The sequence below is a fragment of the Hydractinia symbiolongicarpus genome, chromosome 2, assembly GCF_029227915.1.
Source record: "Hydractinia symbiolongicarpus strain clone_291-10 chromosome 2, HSymV2.1, whole genome shotgun sequence".
In the NCBI taxonomy this organism is placed as follows: domain Eukaryota; kingdom Metazoa; phylum Cnidaria; class Hydrozoa; order Anthoathecata; family Hydractiniidae; genus Hydractinia; species Hydractinia symbiolongicarpus.
Genome location: NC_079876.1, coordinates 28829649 through 28845616, shown reverse-complemented (window position 1 = coordinate 28845616; position 15968 = coordinate 28829649). Strand labels below are relative to the sequence as shown.

At 35.2% G+C, this 15968-nt stretch overlaps 1 protein-coding gene across 1 annotated transcript; it reads left to right on the top strand.

Moving 5' to 3' along the window:
- The first annotated feature begins 82 nt into the window (after positions 1-82).
- LOC130630536 (polyunsaturated fatty acid 5-lipoxygenase-like) lies at positions 83-15648 on the top strand. The gene is made up of 17 exons (XM_057444064.1): positions 83-1527; positions 7828-8034; positions 8225-8529; positions 9002-9046; positions 9282-9410; positions 9586-9683; positions 9813-9945; positions 10377-10472; positions 10826-10922; positions 11102-11219; positions 12171-12263; positions 12985-13045; positions 13411-13516; positions 13632-13717; positions 13968-14141; positions 14780-14943; positions 15386-15648. The coding sequence occupies exons 2-17, from the start codon at positions 7830-7832 to the stop codon at positions 15498-15500; spliced, it is 2025 nt and encodes a 674-aa protein (XP_057300047.1). The 5' UTR covers positions 83-1527; positions 7828-7829; the 3' UTR covers positions 15501-15648.
- The last annotated feature ends 320 nt before the right edge of the window (positions 15649-15968 follow it).

Below are 15968 nucleotides of genomic sequence, written 5' to 3'. Positions count from 1 at the left end.
CAGCTTAAAGCATGTTATTGATCCCAAATGCTTTAAATTGCGGTCTTTTTGAAATTTTTGGAATTAATTTGGCGAATAGCCAAGATGCGGAGGATTTCGTATTTAGTATTAGTATAACAATATCAGTCGCGTTGCTGCACAACATGTGTTTCCAATCACGTCGTGAAATCAACTGTTGTATCATTCACTCACACCCGTGGGTGAGAGTGTTTAAAACTCAACGAGAGTTCCGCGGAGGTAACAAGAATTTAATTAGGGCGCCGTGTCGATCAATATTCGTTGTATCCGTCTAAACGGATTTTTCGATGGTTATATATTTATTTTATTTCAAGAAATTTATCTATCTGTTGCCTTAGTGTGAGTGTTAAAACCGCTTTGGTTTCTTGTTTTTAATAAAAACCGACCCGACCAACTTTTTTATGCAAGCATGATGCAGCGCCAAAAATGAGAACGACAACTAAGTGTGTTACCCTAATAAAAAGCTGTAATAAAATTTTTTATTTGTTGCTCTTTACCAGTCCTCCTGTTACATAATTTTTGCTCAAACGCCATCTTTTTCTGTGATTTGAGATCAAAGTACATCAATTCCGTGCGTACTGCAACAGCGCATTCCAAAAGATGAAAAGAAATACCTTCGTGAAAGTAACATAATAAGGTTGGAAGCTCTGCAGAAAAATAGCTAATAATTTACATTTTCAATGTCCGGGAGGTTGGCATCATATCGACTCACGTTTAAAAACATGATTAACAGAAAATCCTTGCGTGTGACCGGATTTGTTTGATAACAACTGTCAACCTCTTCCCCAGGGCTTTTTAGGTTTTTATATTGAAACGGCCCAATATAAAAACCTTAAAACCCCTGGGAATGAGATTATTGGCTGAGATATATAGAAACACGCATAGAAAATCTAATGAAATTATAATCCAACAAATTAAAGTATTTACTAGGTTTAATATAAGTAGGATAGAAACAACGTTGGGAGGACAATCAAAAGGAAATATACTTTGACTAGTATTTAGTCTAAAGGGAATAACAAAAATTAATTACCCATGACGTTTGTGTAACTAAGTCATTAGATAAAGGTTTTAATAAGAACAATAAAATAAATTAACCGTGACTTTTTTTAAAAGAAAAATTTTAAATCAGTTTGAAAAATCACACAAAAGACATAATAAACATAAAAGTTTAGCAAAAGTGACATGTTACCGCGGCTGCTTCTTTAGAAAAAACAACACATCCACTTTGCCTGTTACAGACACACGGAACTGGCGTATTATTATATAGACTAGTGGTTGCCCGTGGAAAAATCCACTGGTTCGCCCGTCCTTTATATTTACCCGTCGCATCAAAGTGGATAAAAATATATCGCATTTGATATTCGTGTTTCCGTAACATCATTTTCTAACTCAACGGGGGGTCCGCGCAGAGACAGACAGACGACGGCTATTATTATAGAGATTTAATCTGTTGATCACATCTTTGCGCGTTGACACGTCTTCCAGCAGTTGGATATTTCTGTCTTGCTGGTAAGTTATTTTTTTAGATTTTTATTTGCTTTTTAGCTCTTTTTTTGTGTTTTTGGTAAGCAATGAAGCAATAAATGCAGGAGTTAGTTTCACCTGCAAGTAACCGGACTCTCTGTGCGAACGTCACCAACATTCCTTCAAAAGAAGGGTAGAACAGTAGCAGCTAGCTGGAGATCGGGACTGCTACTATGTTGTCCATATTTTTTGATATTAAAGTGAGGATTACAAATCCGGAAATTTAAGTAAGAAGAGTAATGTCCGCGAAATTAATTTTCACGAATTTTTGTTATCTTCGTGAAATAAAGTCATGGATGAGTACCACTCGCGCAAAATAAATTTACGCAATTACGAATTAAAATAGTAAGTTAGCGGGAAAGAAAACAAATTTCGTCATTTTAAAATACTTTCCCCGAGAAGAATTACTTTTTAAAATAGATTATATTTTATTCGCTATCAGAGTCAATCTCATAATTCTGTTGCTTATCTCACATTTTTGAAATCAGTAATTCGCCAAGTATAATTATTTAGTGAGGAAAATTTAATGTCGGAGTATATATTCGTCCGGGGGAATTTTCGTCACTGGCAAAATTTTTTGTCACTTGTTCCCGACTAAATCAATACACCACCGCTAAAAGTATAGACGTAATGAAATATTTTCCATACGTGTATATTTTCAATATATTGTACAGGCATATCTACAACCATTTGTTTCCTTGAACGCTCTTTCTATTTGCAAATATCAAATCAAAAAGCTACATAATTTTTATATTTAAAAATAAGTCTTCGCGAAAACATTAAAAAGCTCTTTAGAAAAATCATTTTAAAAAAATTCGTTCTAAAATTTATTGCGTTGAAGCACTGAAGTCCTGTTGCTTGCTTTGCATCATCACTTGCCTGAACTTTTGACAAGGATCCAAGCTGTTAACTATGTTCTTAATAAGGTCCATTTACGAAACCTTTATCAAATTCGCAACTACTATAATCTTAATTGGTCGATTTTCTACTCCTATTGAAGCTGTCAGAACAATTTTAAACAGGAAAATTTTTGATGTTGTTTTGTGAAAACATAACCGGCATATTTTGAACAGAAAATAAGAGATAATCAAGTCAGTTAGTTCCTTGTGTGAATAATATTTCAGTTTGATATGTAGGTCAAAGCCTCTCCATTCTGCCTACATGCAAGTCAAGGTCCCGGGTTTGAGGCAGCAAGAACTACCATTGTGGTGAAACTCACTTTTCAATGTCTTTTGCTGCTATTAATTCTATGTAAATGGATTACATTTTTATGAAACTTTGTATTTTAAATTCACTTTAAATCTCGCTGCAAAATACACACCTATACACCAAAATATACACCATTTGCGATATTGTATACTAGCGTTAGTGGGCACAACTGCTCCATGCAATTGAAAAAATGTCAGCCGACCCGGCAAAAACAGATTGCTTGGCTGCTTCGACGCTTTATGTGATGAATTGGTAAACACCATGCCATTTCGACAAAAATTTCTTTTGAAGTTCTACTTCCAGTTATCTAGGAAGTTTTCTTATGGTTTGGCTAGTTTATGCTTAGTGGTTATAAACCTTTTTCTTATGGACATAGCATAAAATTTGAATCAGACACAATGATTAAACGATAAATATCATTAAGCATTATTCTCCTCCCCTGAGCTCTTCAATATAAACCTTAAAAGTAGGTCTTTTATCTCAAGGAGCACTTGGAAGGAGAAAGAATGATCAATCGTATTTGGAATTAAAAGACAAGCATTGCATCATCAAAAATATTTTTCTTTAAACTAAATCAACCATATGAATGCGTTGTCAAATAGTGATCAGCGGTTGGGATGTCTCGCTATTATTAAGAAACTAGTCGTTAGCCCGTGGAAGAATTCACGGGTTCGCCCGTCCTTTAAATTTACCCATCGCTACAAAGTGGATAAAAATATATCGCATTTAATATTCGTGTTTCTGTAGCATGATTTTCAACTCAACGGGGGTCCGCGCAGAGACAGACAGACGGAATACGGCTATTATTAAAGGGACGAGTCTTTAGCCCAATGGAAAAATTAACGGTTTCGCTGGTTTTTTAGATTTTTGACGCCTTGCATACGCGTATCGCTCTTTTGTGCATTTTTGACCCAATGTAGTTATTCGGTTACCATTTGAAGCAGAATACAGTTACCTCTCAGTAACTCGAACCTTCAAGGGGCCGGAGAAAATAGTTTTACTTAAGAATGATCAAGTTAAACGAAGTTGCCAGTCTTATAGTTCGAGTTAAAACGGTTTTTCAAGAGATGGGGCAACAGTTACCGAAAAAGGTGCATTTTTAGCTATGAATAAGGCATGCAGATTGTTCGTTGACAGACAACAGACAACATCTCTGATATTACATCAGGAGTTAATAAAAAAGATTAAAATCTTACTTTTTTAAGTTTTTGCTTTCCTTTTTTCGAGTGAAAAGCTCGAGTTATCTGGAGAAATTAACCTCAAGAGGGACGAAAAAAGGGATGAGTTAACGAATGTTATTATAACCAGATTTTTTATTAGAAAGTAATTACAAAATTTCAAGGGACCCAAGAGATAATGAAAGTTCGAGTTATCCGGTGTTCGGGATAACTCGATTCAACTACCGTATTTCCTCTAAAGAACGCCGCCCTCTAAAGAACGCCGCCCTCCAAAGAACGCCGCACTTCTATATGAAAATTTGTAATAAACGCCGCCCTCTAAAGAACGCCGCCCTCCAAAGAACGCCGCCCTCCAAAGAACGCCGCACCTTAGATGCGGCGTTTATTAGAAAATAACCATTTTAATAGGGAAAGTAAAAAAAGTTGGTATTTATATGAATTTGATCTGTTTTCTTTCACAAAATTCTTCTACATCTAATGACAAATACGAATATTTAGTTTTACGCTTTAACAGTTCACCGTGAAGAATTTTAGCATAACTTTTGCTAGATGTAAAACAAATGAACTTTGCAGGTACACTCAAACCAATCTCTCGTTTTCGTTTCCCAGTAACTGTCGCATTTACATGATTATCTCCAATTTCAATAAAAAACGATATCAGCTTTGACAACTCTATTGGCAAATGTCCCACTAAGGTTTCGTTGCCGTCCATGAGTTTGTACGTTCCAATTGCATTCTTGTCCAGTTCTTGAGCCTCTACTCTCTTGTCTTCTTTGCAAACCAAAGATTCTCCTATAATGGGTGTCCATATATTTTTATAAACATGATGTCCGCGAATATTTGTAGAGAATTTAATGATGAAATACATTTCAAATGTTTTAGGAATCACTCGAGCCATGTTCTTCTCAAATCTCTGACTTCCACGTGTAGCTATCATATATTTCGTATGAGCGTGCAATCAACGATTGATAAAAATAGAACTTTTTCTTATAGAGAAAATCATTTTCCGCGCTTTTGATCTCGTCGAAAATAACACTCCCTTGGATTGTTAATAGTGTTTAAAGAAAAAGTTGACACCAGTAAACAATACTACAAGATAATTGCTCCCAATCTGTATATATCAACCTTACACACTTTTATGTTTGTAAGTGAAAGTTCATTAGAAAAATGTCGCACAACGAGGAGAAGCAGTTAATATCCCATAAAGGGGAAAAAAGAAGAAGCTTTACCTTTGAATTTAAGACAACAGTTGTTGATCACGCAATTAGTACATCAAATCGCGAAGCAGGAAATAAGTACGGTGTCGATGAAAAAAGAGTAAGAGAATGGAGAGCTAATGTGGAGAAGTTGAAACAAGGAGCAGCGAAAAGATTCAAACTAGAAGGAGGAGGTTGCAAAATCAAGAATCTTGATTTAGAAGAAGATCTGCTCGAATGGATACATGATAGGAGAGCTAATTCTTTGCGTGTTTCGAGAAAACTGATAATGAGAAAAGCAAAAGCAATGCACGATGAAAAAGCTGGAGAGGACACTGTTGCAAAAAATAGTTTCCAGGCTAGTCGAGGTTGGTTGGAAAAGTTCATGAAACGAAATTGTCTTTCATTACGTCGTAGAACGACAACAGTTCAAAAGGATCCAGCGTATCTTGTGGACAGGTTGGTGCAGTATGTAGTACATGTCCGCCGAATGTCAAAGAAATACCAATTCAACGCCGGTTCGATTCTTGCAATGGACGAGACTGCTGTTTGGGCGGATATGACAGCACCTACAACGGTGTCACAGCGTGGCGAACGAGAAATTATGCTTAAATCGACTGGTCATGAAAAGGTCAGAATTTCTGTATGCTTGACAGCAAAGGCAGACGGAAGTAAATTTAAACCATTTATTGTTTTTGGTGGTGCAAAACGCGAATGCAAAGAACTAAATACTGAATTCAAAAATAAATGCGTAGTTGTGTCCTCAAAAAATGCATGGATGAACGAGGAACTCACCTTACACTATGTGCAAACAGTTTTAGGAAAGTTTTCCTTTAATCGACGCTTGTTAGCTTGGGATTCATTTGAATGCCACATGATGGATTCCGTGAAACAAGAATTGTCAAAAGGCAGAATTGAGAATGTCATAATTCCCGGTGGCTGCACTAAATATATACAGGCACCAGATGTCTCATGGAATAAACCATTTAAGAGTCGGATGATCGATCTTTATAACGAATGGATGGTTGAAGGTGTTCAACAGTTCACAAAAGGAGGAAACCAGAAACCTCCATCGCGACGAAAGCTAGTGCAATGGGTTTTAGACGCATGGAATGGCTTGAGCACGGAAATGATTATCAAATCTTTCAAGTCGTGTGGTTTAAATTTAGCTCTTGATGGATCAGAGGATGGACAAATCCATTGTTTTAAAGAAGGATCGTCCTGTTCATCTGGTGCTACCTTAATGAAAAAAGCAACTGAGGCATTGGAAGAAGACCAATCTTCTGACAACCCATTTGAAATTTACGATTGTGATGTAAATGAAAGCTATGAGTCCTTTCATGTTATCGACGAAGACTCGGACGGAGATAGCGACATTGACATTGACATTGTTTAATAGACTTTTCATAGTTTAATTCTTTTGTTATCTATATTTAATCTTAAAGAAAATACTTAACGTCAACTTCTGCTTTTTGTCTCACTCATGGTTTTGTAATAAACGCCGCCCTCCAAAGAACGCCGCCCTCTAAAGAACGCCGCACCTAAAAATTGCATTTTGTAAAGAACGCCGCGGCGTTCTTTAGAGGAAATACGGTAACTGCATAGAGATGTGTGACCCGACGTCAAACGCATCTAGGTGAAGCGCTTGGTATAGGTTCATATTACGTTGCACATTTGTTGAATAATGTTTTTCTGCAACTAGATATTGTAATTCTGTCCTAGCGAAATAAATTTTCGTGAAGTTTTCAAAATTGAACAGCAAAGTTTGTTGAAATATAAACACAGCTTTTTACATGTTATCACTAAGTATAGCGTAAAACGGCCACCCGACAGTTTCAATTTTGCTGTAAAAGTCGTAAATTAATTAGAAGCAGAAATTAAACCGCTGCAAAGATCATAGTTTAGTGGGACTGTTATTGCATTGTGCCCTGTCATTGTATCCATAAAGACTTTCACCAAGTTTATAACACTGTCAAGGTTGTAGCTTCCTGAGTAATTGTAACATAAGAAAGGCTTAGTTGACGCTCTGAAAATTTTGTTACAGCCAACTTAGCTAATTTACTTTTTAGCTAGGTAGCTAGCTAGCTAAAATAACTCAAATAACCCAAATAAAAACCAGATTGGTGAATATAAAAGGTGACATAAATAATTTTAGCTACAGCTAAAGGCACTTAATACCAAACCAAATAGAAATCTTACCTAGAAGAACAGCATCAACAATGCTGGCCGGCTAAACTGCATTTGTAGAAAACAAAAAGGCACATAAGACACCTCAAAACCTCAGCACCACAACATCAAAAATGGCTGGAAGTCCCTGCAAATTTTTGTTTTTATGGCCCTGAAAAAGCCATAAACTGGCTGAAAGATAACATACAAAAGATTGAAGAATTAATTAAATAATAATGTAAAACATTGTCTTAAGTAAATATAAACAAATTCTTTACAAAAATTTGTTTTGCATGACCCATTCTTAAGCCTGTCCGCTGTAGTTCCAAGGGGTAACGCTGCAAAGGATGTCCGGTTTAAGGAGGTTTCACTGTGGCTTTAGATTGCGATTATTCGCGAAAATTGCAAAATTTTTGAAATTTAATCCTCGCAAAAATTAATTGATCTAAGGTACCTATAAAAAACTTAAAAAATATTTTCAAGCTTTTTTTCGCCTTGCTGTTCCTATCATAAATTTATTCTGTTCTAAATTGCAGCGATGGGAATCTCATCTTCCAAAGATTTTCAAGTTATTGTTAAAACAGGAGATGTTAAAGGAGGCGGGACCGACAGCAATATATATTGTGCATTAATTGATGATGATGGAAACAGAACATGTGATGTAAAGTTGGATTGCTTTTGGAAGAATGATTTTGAAAAAGGAAATGTCGATACTTTTACAGTGCTAAGTGGACAGAAAATAGGTGCGGAGGAAATGAAAAATATATCTATCCCCTATATCTTGTTTAAATCTAAAAAGAAGAATAATATAATTCGTTCGTTCGTTCGTTCGTTCGTTCGTTCGTTCGTTCGTTCGTTCGTTCGTTCGTTCGTTCGTTCGTTCGTTTGGTAGGTCGATTAAATCTTATTTGTGTCTTCTCTCTTTCTCTTTAGGCTCACTTGCCAGAATAGAACTATGGCGCGATAAAAGCGGCTTAAAACACGATTGGTTTTTGGAATATATAAAAGTGATACAATACACAAAATTAAATTCATCTCTAAAAGATCTTTTCTCTACCAAAGAAGAAATTCCATTTCCTATAAATCGATGGATCAAAGCAGATCAAAAATACACGTTTGAAATTTACGACTGTTCCTTGCCGCAAGATGATAAAAACACAGAACAAAGAAAACGAGAGATTGAAGATATTAAGTCAAGATATCTCTGGGAAGAAAAAGACACTGGACTACCAAGAAGGGTAAGTGGAAACATTAAAGTACACTTGTCCGCAGCTGATTTTAAATGTTGATTTTTTTTAGAACGAAACATTTTTAGATGCTCATAATTTTATAATAATACACACATTTTTTATCAGTAGTTTATCAAAAAACAATTAGCATAGCAGAGGGAATAAAAATCACAACCAGAGTATGTGTGATTTAAGAAAAAAGTTTTAAACATCTTTAGGACCTTTTTAAAAAGTTTTCATAACTTTGAATTATTACATGCTGACTTCATCAAATTTAAATGGACTTTTTAATTTTTTTTTGCCTAAGTGGAATTTTAAACGGGTCTTATCGACTAAAAAAAAGAACTAAATAAGCGCACCAAAAAAGAACGTGAATTGTTTCATCTTTAAATACTTTTTATGTATGTGACTTAAGGTTTCGTTGACGATGACGAGTCTTGTACCCTCTTGTTCAATGAATACCACGTGTTTTTATTTTTAGATCAAGGAATTACCTGCAGAAGAAAACTTCAGTAATGACTACAAAGTAAGACTGTCTATATCAGTGCTCAATTGTTTTCCAATTTTCCCAATGATCCTGCAAGTAAAGGCAGAGTCTTTTGTAATTCTTCGGCGTTTTAAATAAAAGTCTTGTAGCTCCTGCAACTTTCACAGTAACAAGGATAAAGCATAAAATGCACCAACACAAACGTTGTATACAATCTGTCATATTTTCCTTTTGTGTTGTATATCAGGTTTCCTAATGTAAACATTTATTACAGTGGGACATTGTCAAACGTAAAGCTGAACTGATCTTGCAGCAAAAGTGGAATTCTTTGATAACAACGAATAACTTCGACAGTTTCGATGATTATGAGTCACTCTTTAAAGGAACGTTTGGTATTCCATACGTAAGTATTTCTTTATGAAAGAGTTTTCGTTAAGGTGCTCTTTAGAAAAGTGTGCGCAATTGAAACACGTGTAGCGTCGTAGTTAACATAGAAATACTTTTCCTATCATACCTCATGGTAGCTTGTCCTTCTTTTCCAATTTCCATTGTTAATTCTTAAAATCTTTATTGCGTAGGGTTTTTCCGATTGGAAATCAGATAAACGGTTTGGTCAGCAACGTTTGAGAGGATGTAACCCTACCTTGATCAGACTGTGCACAGAATTGCCAGACAAGTAAGTTCATTTCATCCTTTGTTTCTGTTGCTTTTGCGAAGTATAAAAGACTCACACCGAGTGTGACCAGCGATCGACACAAATATGTTTCAATCGCGTCATTTTTTAATGAACTACTTTAACTTCTAGCTTTCCTGTAACGAATGAGATGGTGGAATCATTTTTGGATGGTAAAAAACTTGACGAAGCCATCAAAGCTAAAGAAGTGTTCATTGTCAACTTAAAAGAATTGGAAGGAATCGCCGTTGCTGAAGGCCGCACTGTAAGTGTATTAGATTAAAAAGAAAAGATGTAAACCATTTGAAGTTAATCCTTTCAGTAGCAGGCTCCTATATAGCGGGCAGTTTTTGAAGGATCGCGTCGAATCGTGGTTTTAAAAGAAAATCTCTACTTGTAGACACCTCAGTAAGTATATCGACCCACCTTTTTTCTGAAATGAAATAAAATGAAATGAAATGAAATGCATCACTACTTCGTCTAAAACAAGATTAAAAAAACGTGCTTGCTAAAGACGGCCTTTTGGAGCCTGTTCCGGCTAAAATATTTACACAGTACCGAAAAAAATATCCGCTTTATGGATTATCAGCAGTAGAGAGGTTGCGCTGCTGCGAAAATCCATCCAGGTTAAATAAAATTATTTAATGTGTCTGTTTTGGGTAACGCTAAATGTTATAAAGTTCTAATCATTTTTAGTTAACCAAACCAATTGCTTTATTCCACGCCAAGAAAAATGGAGACCTTCTTCCAATTGCTATTCAACTGTTTCAAACACCATCCGAAGAGAATCCGGTAGGTTTTGCAGAGGCGAGAGTTTCACTTTTTGTACAAAATCGAGTGTCAGCCATTGATAAATTACTGCGTTTATATGTGCTGACGTGAAACACTATTTTGTTGGATCGTGTCAGCAATGTATATTTCTACTTAAATTCCCATTCTATTTCTAAGTTTTATCGTATTTGGTCAAGAAACTCCCTTGGATGCTTATTTAAGATCTCCTCTCTGACTCGGGGAGGGGCAGCTAATCGGTGGAGAGTACTCATTTCAACATTGGCGGTTGCATTTTTAGAGACCAGTTTGCGTAATCTAAATAAGCAGCCTTTGAAACTTTTCAAAGATTTTTATAACCATCTTTTCTGTACTAGATATTTCTGCCGAGTGATCCACCGCACAAATGGATGCTTGCAAAGATGTATTACAATAATACTGACGCTGCCATTCATCAAGCATGCACTCATTTAGGTATGATCTTGCCGAAAACAATGTGATGATCTTTCACTGTTCCCCTCTTTTTGAAACTAAAAACTTTCCTTCTTTAAACAGGGCAACAAAACGGGTTTGTAAAGTCATAAAGAAAACATGTAAAAATTAGACTTTCCTTGGTTTTTTAAACTATTATTCTATATCTGAATTTTTTTTAGGTTTCACTCATTTGGTTTGTGAGTCCATCTGTATATGTATGCATAGGACGCTATCACCGTCTCATCCTGTATATAGGCTGCTTGCACCTCACTTTTTATTTTTACTTGCAATAAACACGTAAGTGTACACACGATATCAATAATTTTACACATAAGCTAACTTAAAGTAAGTCAAAGTTAAAAATGTACGGTATACAGTTCACTCTGGCTGCGCTGTTCCAACGAAACGCCAGGATAGTCTGTCAGATGTTAAAAGAGCTATGCTAGGCAAAAGGAACTCATTTTTTTATAAAAGGGAACAATTTATAGTTGCCACCTTAGTGTGTCAAGGTCAATGGCCGTTGCTTTAAAGGTCCCCTCTGTGAGGAAAGAGCGACGGGTGTGATTGTGGGTGTCTTCACTGACCGAAGATCAGTAAGGGGTGCGCACGGGTAACAATTGAAAGAAGTCAATTAGTTTTGTTGTTAGAAAGCTTTAAGTGCAGAAATTTAAGCAGGCAGAACCTTTCGGGAGCAAACATTTTCGCGAATCAACATTATTTAGCCTTTAAAATTTTAAGGATTGAACCATGTATGTCACGCTTACGTCAAGGGAATTAATTTCGCGAGATTTAGATAAATGTTAGTTTTTAAGAACGATTTACAAAATAAGCTTTTCAATTAACCTAAAACTACACATAATATGTAAATTTTAACAGTCTTCAGTTTATGTCTATTACATAAAAGCTTTTTCGGTGATCTTGACCATTTTCAAAAAATTCTAAAAAGTTTTTCGCGAAAATTAGTTCTCGCGAAAATTAATTCCCTCAATGTTGGTAAGCCACACAATGAGGGTGAAGTTACTGAAATAAAGATTATTTTTTTACCTTAAATCCTGTTACCCTTAGAACTAAAAAATATATATGATCAAATTTAGATTTGAAGTTGAAGGGGAAAACTTTTAGGAATCGCTCCCCTTAGGAAATCTCGCAATGTAAACTTTCACGAATTTGGTCAGAATAAGAGAAATTCGCTAAAAGTTACTGCCCGCGATAGTTTCTCCCCGGAAAGTATGTATAAATTTTTCTTAGGCGAGCTGTTTCAATGTTGTTAGCAGAGGGCGCATGGGTTGATGTAACAATGTCACCAGGCGTTGCTGGAATATTTGAAATCATGAAAAGACGGTTTGTGAATTTTGCTTCTTATATCATTTCATGTTTTTTTAAATAATACCAAAGGTCACAAATTAGGCTCAAAACTTAGAAACTTGTTTATCAACCTTCAGGCCCCATTTTCTTAACACTTTTCTCATACTTTCCCACCTTGTCAGTTGCAAGTCTTTTCTAACAATTATATAACAGTGTTCTATGTCCACAGTGTTATGTTCCATTCAGAGACTTATTTGGGTGTGACAACCAAAGGACTCGCATTGAAATTGTGGTTGCCGAGAACATGTATCGTCTTTGCATATTGTTAGTTCATTTGTAGAAAATATTAAAAAATTCTGTAAAGAAAGAAAACATTAGGCGCACAAAATGTTCGAAAAAATCTTTGCATTCAAACCAAAATGTTCTACTATTTTGCAATATGGTTCGATATATTTATATCATCATCATGCCAAGAGTAAAATGATTAAACAGAAAAACAATAATAAAAACAATAATTAAGTCTGGTGGGTTACAAACAGTTGTTTTACATAACGTACAAAAGGATGAAGATAAACTTTAAAAGTAGAAAATTTTCACTCATGTTCATAGTTGATAGAAAATAACCGTTAGTAAGCCACTTCGAAGGTTACCTTATCTAAACAAATATATTTAAAAAACAAAATTATTTATATTTTATAAAAATGATTCTTAATATTTCTAATCTATCTAAAAATTTCTAATATGAATTATTTTTTAGTTGGAAGAAATGGAGATTGGACGTAAATGGTTGGCTACCTAGCGATCTGACCGACAGAGGGGTAAATATGTTTTTTCTCTATACCATACACTTTTAATTCTTCAAAGAACGGCTGCAAACGACTTTGATACTCATATTTAATGAAAAGATTGACATTGAATCAATAAGCGATAGTGGCTCCATCAGACTCTGAATGGAAGGGAGGAGACTGTAATTCTTGCAACTTTTACTCCTTGCCTTACAATGGCATCCTCCTCGTTTTGGAATACATTCGAAAATTCTTTCCCGTTGATGTTATATTTTTAATAGAGATTAAGGATAGAACCATTTTCTATAAAACTCAACACAAGCAGTTTAAACTTTGGATAGTCATACGAACGGATGGCTACCAACAAATATTTTTTTTAATTTCTTCTTTTTTTTTAGGTGGACGACACAACGAATTTACCCTACTATTTTTATCGCGATGATGGTTTGCTTGTTCACCAGGCTATCGTGGATTACGTCACTGAGATTATTGACATTATTTATGGTAAATACGTAACAACATCAAAAGAAGCTTGTGACACGAAGGGACTTTTAGAGATCTCTTTTTGTGTACCAGCTTTGGACAGATCAGGTAAAAACCATGTTGAAACTATTTTTAGTTAACAATGAAAGACTTACTGGTGATCATGAAATTCAAGATTTCGCAAAAATGCTAGTCGATAAAAAAGATGGCGCTGGAATGGAAGTAAGCTGCTTTGTGTTTTTAGTGTGTTCTGGTAAAGTTTAATTATCCCCTTTTGGATTGTGTTGGTTTTAATCCTAATGGTTGCCTATTTCGTATACGATAACCTCCTTCATGAGCAACACTACAGTTAAGTCAAACTTCCAAGTGTTTATTCACTTCGTTTAGATATTCAGTGCTGTTTTTCACTAACCTTTACTATCTAGTGAGGATTCAATTTGTGAGTGTTTACATGTTTACTAAATATGTTCAGGGTGTGTTTGGTAATGGCGAATTCAAAGAAAAATCTGATTTGATTAAAGTAGCGTCAGCAGTGTTATTCATGTCCAGCGTTCAACACGCAGCAGCTAACTTTTGTCAATACGATGAATACGCCTTCTCACCGTTCTACCCCGCCTACCTAAAAGGAGAAGTACCAAACAATAAAGTACGTTCTTTAACATCTGACTCTGGATAGCTATTAATCTTAGACGAGTTGCAATTCACATTAAATTCTTAATTTCTATTTCTCAAAAACCTTTGTTAAAAATTTCATTTTGTATACCCGCATTATCTGTAATTTTACCTGCCTCGACATTTTTGTCCTGGGCGGGTAAATAATTCTTCATCGATCAATTGGAAAGCCGGAGTAGAACAGTTTCGGAGACATCCGTTTGATGACGATATTACTGACGTTCCACATACAAAAAAAATCATCAATTCATCGATTTGTTTAGCCGTTCCCTTTACCGTGCAGAACTTGACACGCTGCTCAAAAAAATGTATTATGTCACGTGATTTTGTCAAAGCGTGTAGGATATATTAGGGTTTGTGATGATGTCATCAGTCCGATCATATGCTTATGTTTGTTTGACCATTCGTTAACCTGTGGTCTTTATTGTGAAAAACTTGTAACGTGGTTTAAAAATTTGTATAGGATCGCATTCACATCGTGAAGTAACTTCAATACTATTAACAAACAAGACACTTTGCAAGAATTTCGGTTTCTCACCTTGTTTTCACGCTTATGCTTGTGCCTTGAGTTTTTGTGATTTAGCGCCCTAGTAATAAATTAACCCATTTAAGGATGAAATCACCGAAGAGGATGTCGTAAAACATTTACCAGAAAAATCTATGGCATTAGATATTATGGTGGTGACTAACCTTCTCAGTGAATGTGGCACCAACAACCTTGGTGAATTTGAAATACAGTATCAGTATGAACCAGAGAAGTTACAAGCTGTTAAAAGGTTAGACATTCGAAGTAAAATTAATGAGGTTGATGACATAGTAATGCGTGATCATAGTAAATTAAATTTAGGCAAAACAAAGATATATCGAATTGTTTTGTTTAAGAACAAGGGTAGTCAGGTTTCTTTCAGAACTCAGAACAATTTTGAAGGAATTACCAGCCTGAATTTAACAAAAACACAAAATTACCTTTGCTTATTGCATTGATCTGAAATAGACTTTGTTCAATTTAGATTCATTCAACATAGTAATGCGTGATCATAGTAAATTAAATTTAGGCAAAACAAAGATATATCGAATTGTTTTGTTTAAGAACAAGGGTAGTCAGGTTTCTTTCAGAACTCAGAACAATTTTGAAGGAATTACCAGACTGAATTTAACAATAACACAAAATTACCTTTGCTTATTGCATTGATCTGAAATAGACTTTGTTCAATTTAGATTCCAAACTGCTTTAAAAGAAATCAGTGCTACAATCAAAGCTCGAAACGAAGAAAGAGAACATCCTTATCCGTACCTAGATCCAGAGGTTGTGCCAAATGCAATTAGTATCTAAAAGACTAATTTATTGATATGTGTTTTTAAACTAATTGTACTGTTCCCAGGAACATTTGTACTGGATCTGCACGATGCTTGAGAGATGTATTTTAATTTAATTGTAGATGGTTATACTTCCCGTCCAAATATCAAAGCATTCCCAGATCCAACATTTCAGAATGTTAGGCATTCCAAGCGATGCCGTTTTCGAAATGTTTTGGAAGAGTGTAATCCCTACTTTCTGCGTGCGCTTGAATTCTCTTACATTTGGAAGATGAGAAACTTTTTATCACGTTGCACTACAAAGAATAACAAAAAGCAGATTTCCACCATTAGTAAACCAGGTTTTCTAATAACCTTGAAAGTTTCAAAGCGTTTTTTTAATAGTTCAATAATAAATACATATATAAACATTTGAATGCGTCACTATTTTAAGGACTTCAAAACAGGCTCTTACGTTAAAGATTGTTTTTGAAAATGTTGATGT

Bases quoted from the DNA above. Each gene is read 5' to 3' on its own strand.
- LOC130630536 (XM_057444064.1), top strand. From the start codon at position 7,830: ATGGGAATCTCATCTTCCAAAGATTTTCAAGTTATTGTTAAAACAGGA. The intron at 10,473-10,825 runs GTAGGTTTTGCA...TTTCTGTACTAG, and splicing joins CACCATCCGAAGAGAATCCG to ATATTTCTGCCGAGTGATCC. The intron at 12,264-12,984 runs GTTTGTGAATTT...ATTATTTTTTAG, and splicing joins TTTGAAATCATGAAAAGACG to TTGGAAGAAATGGAGATTGG.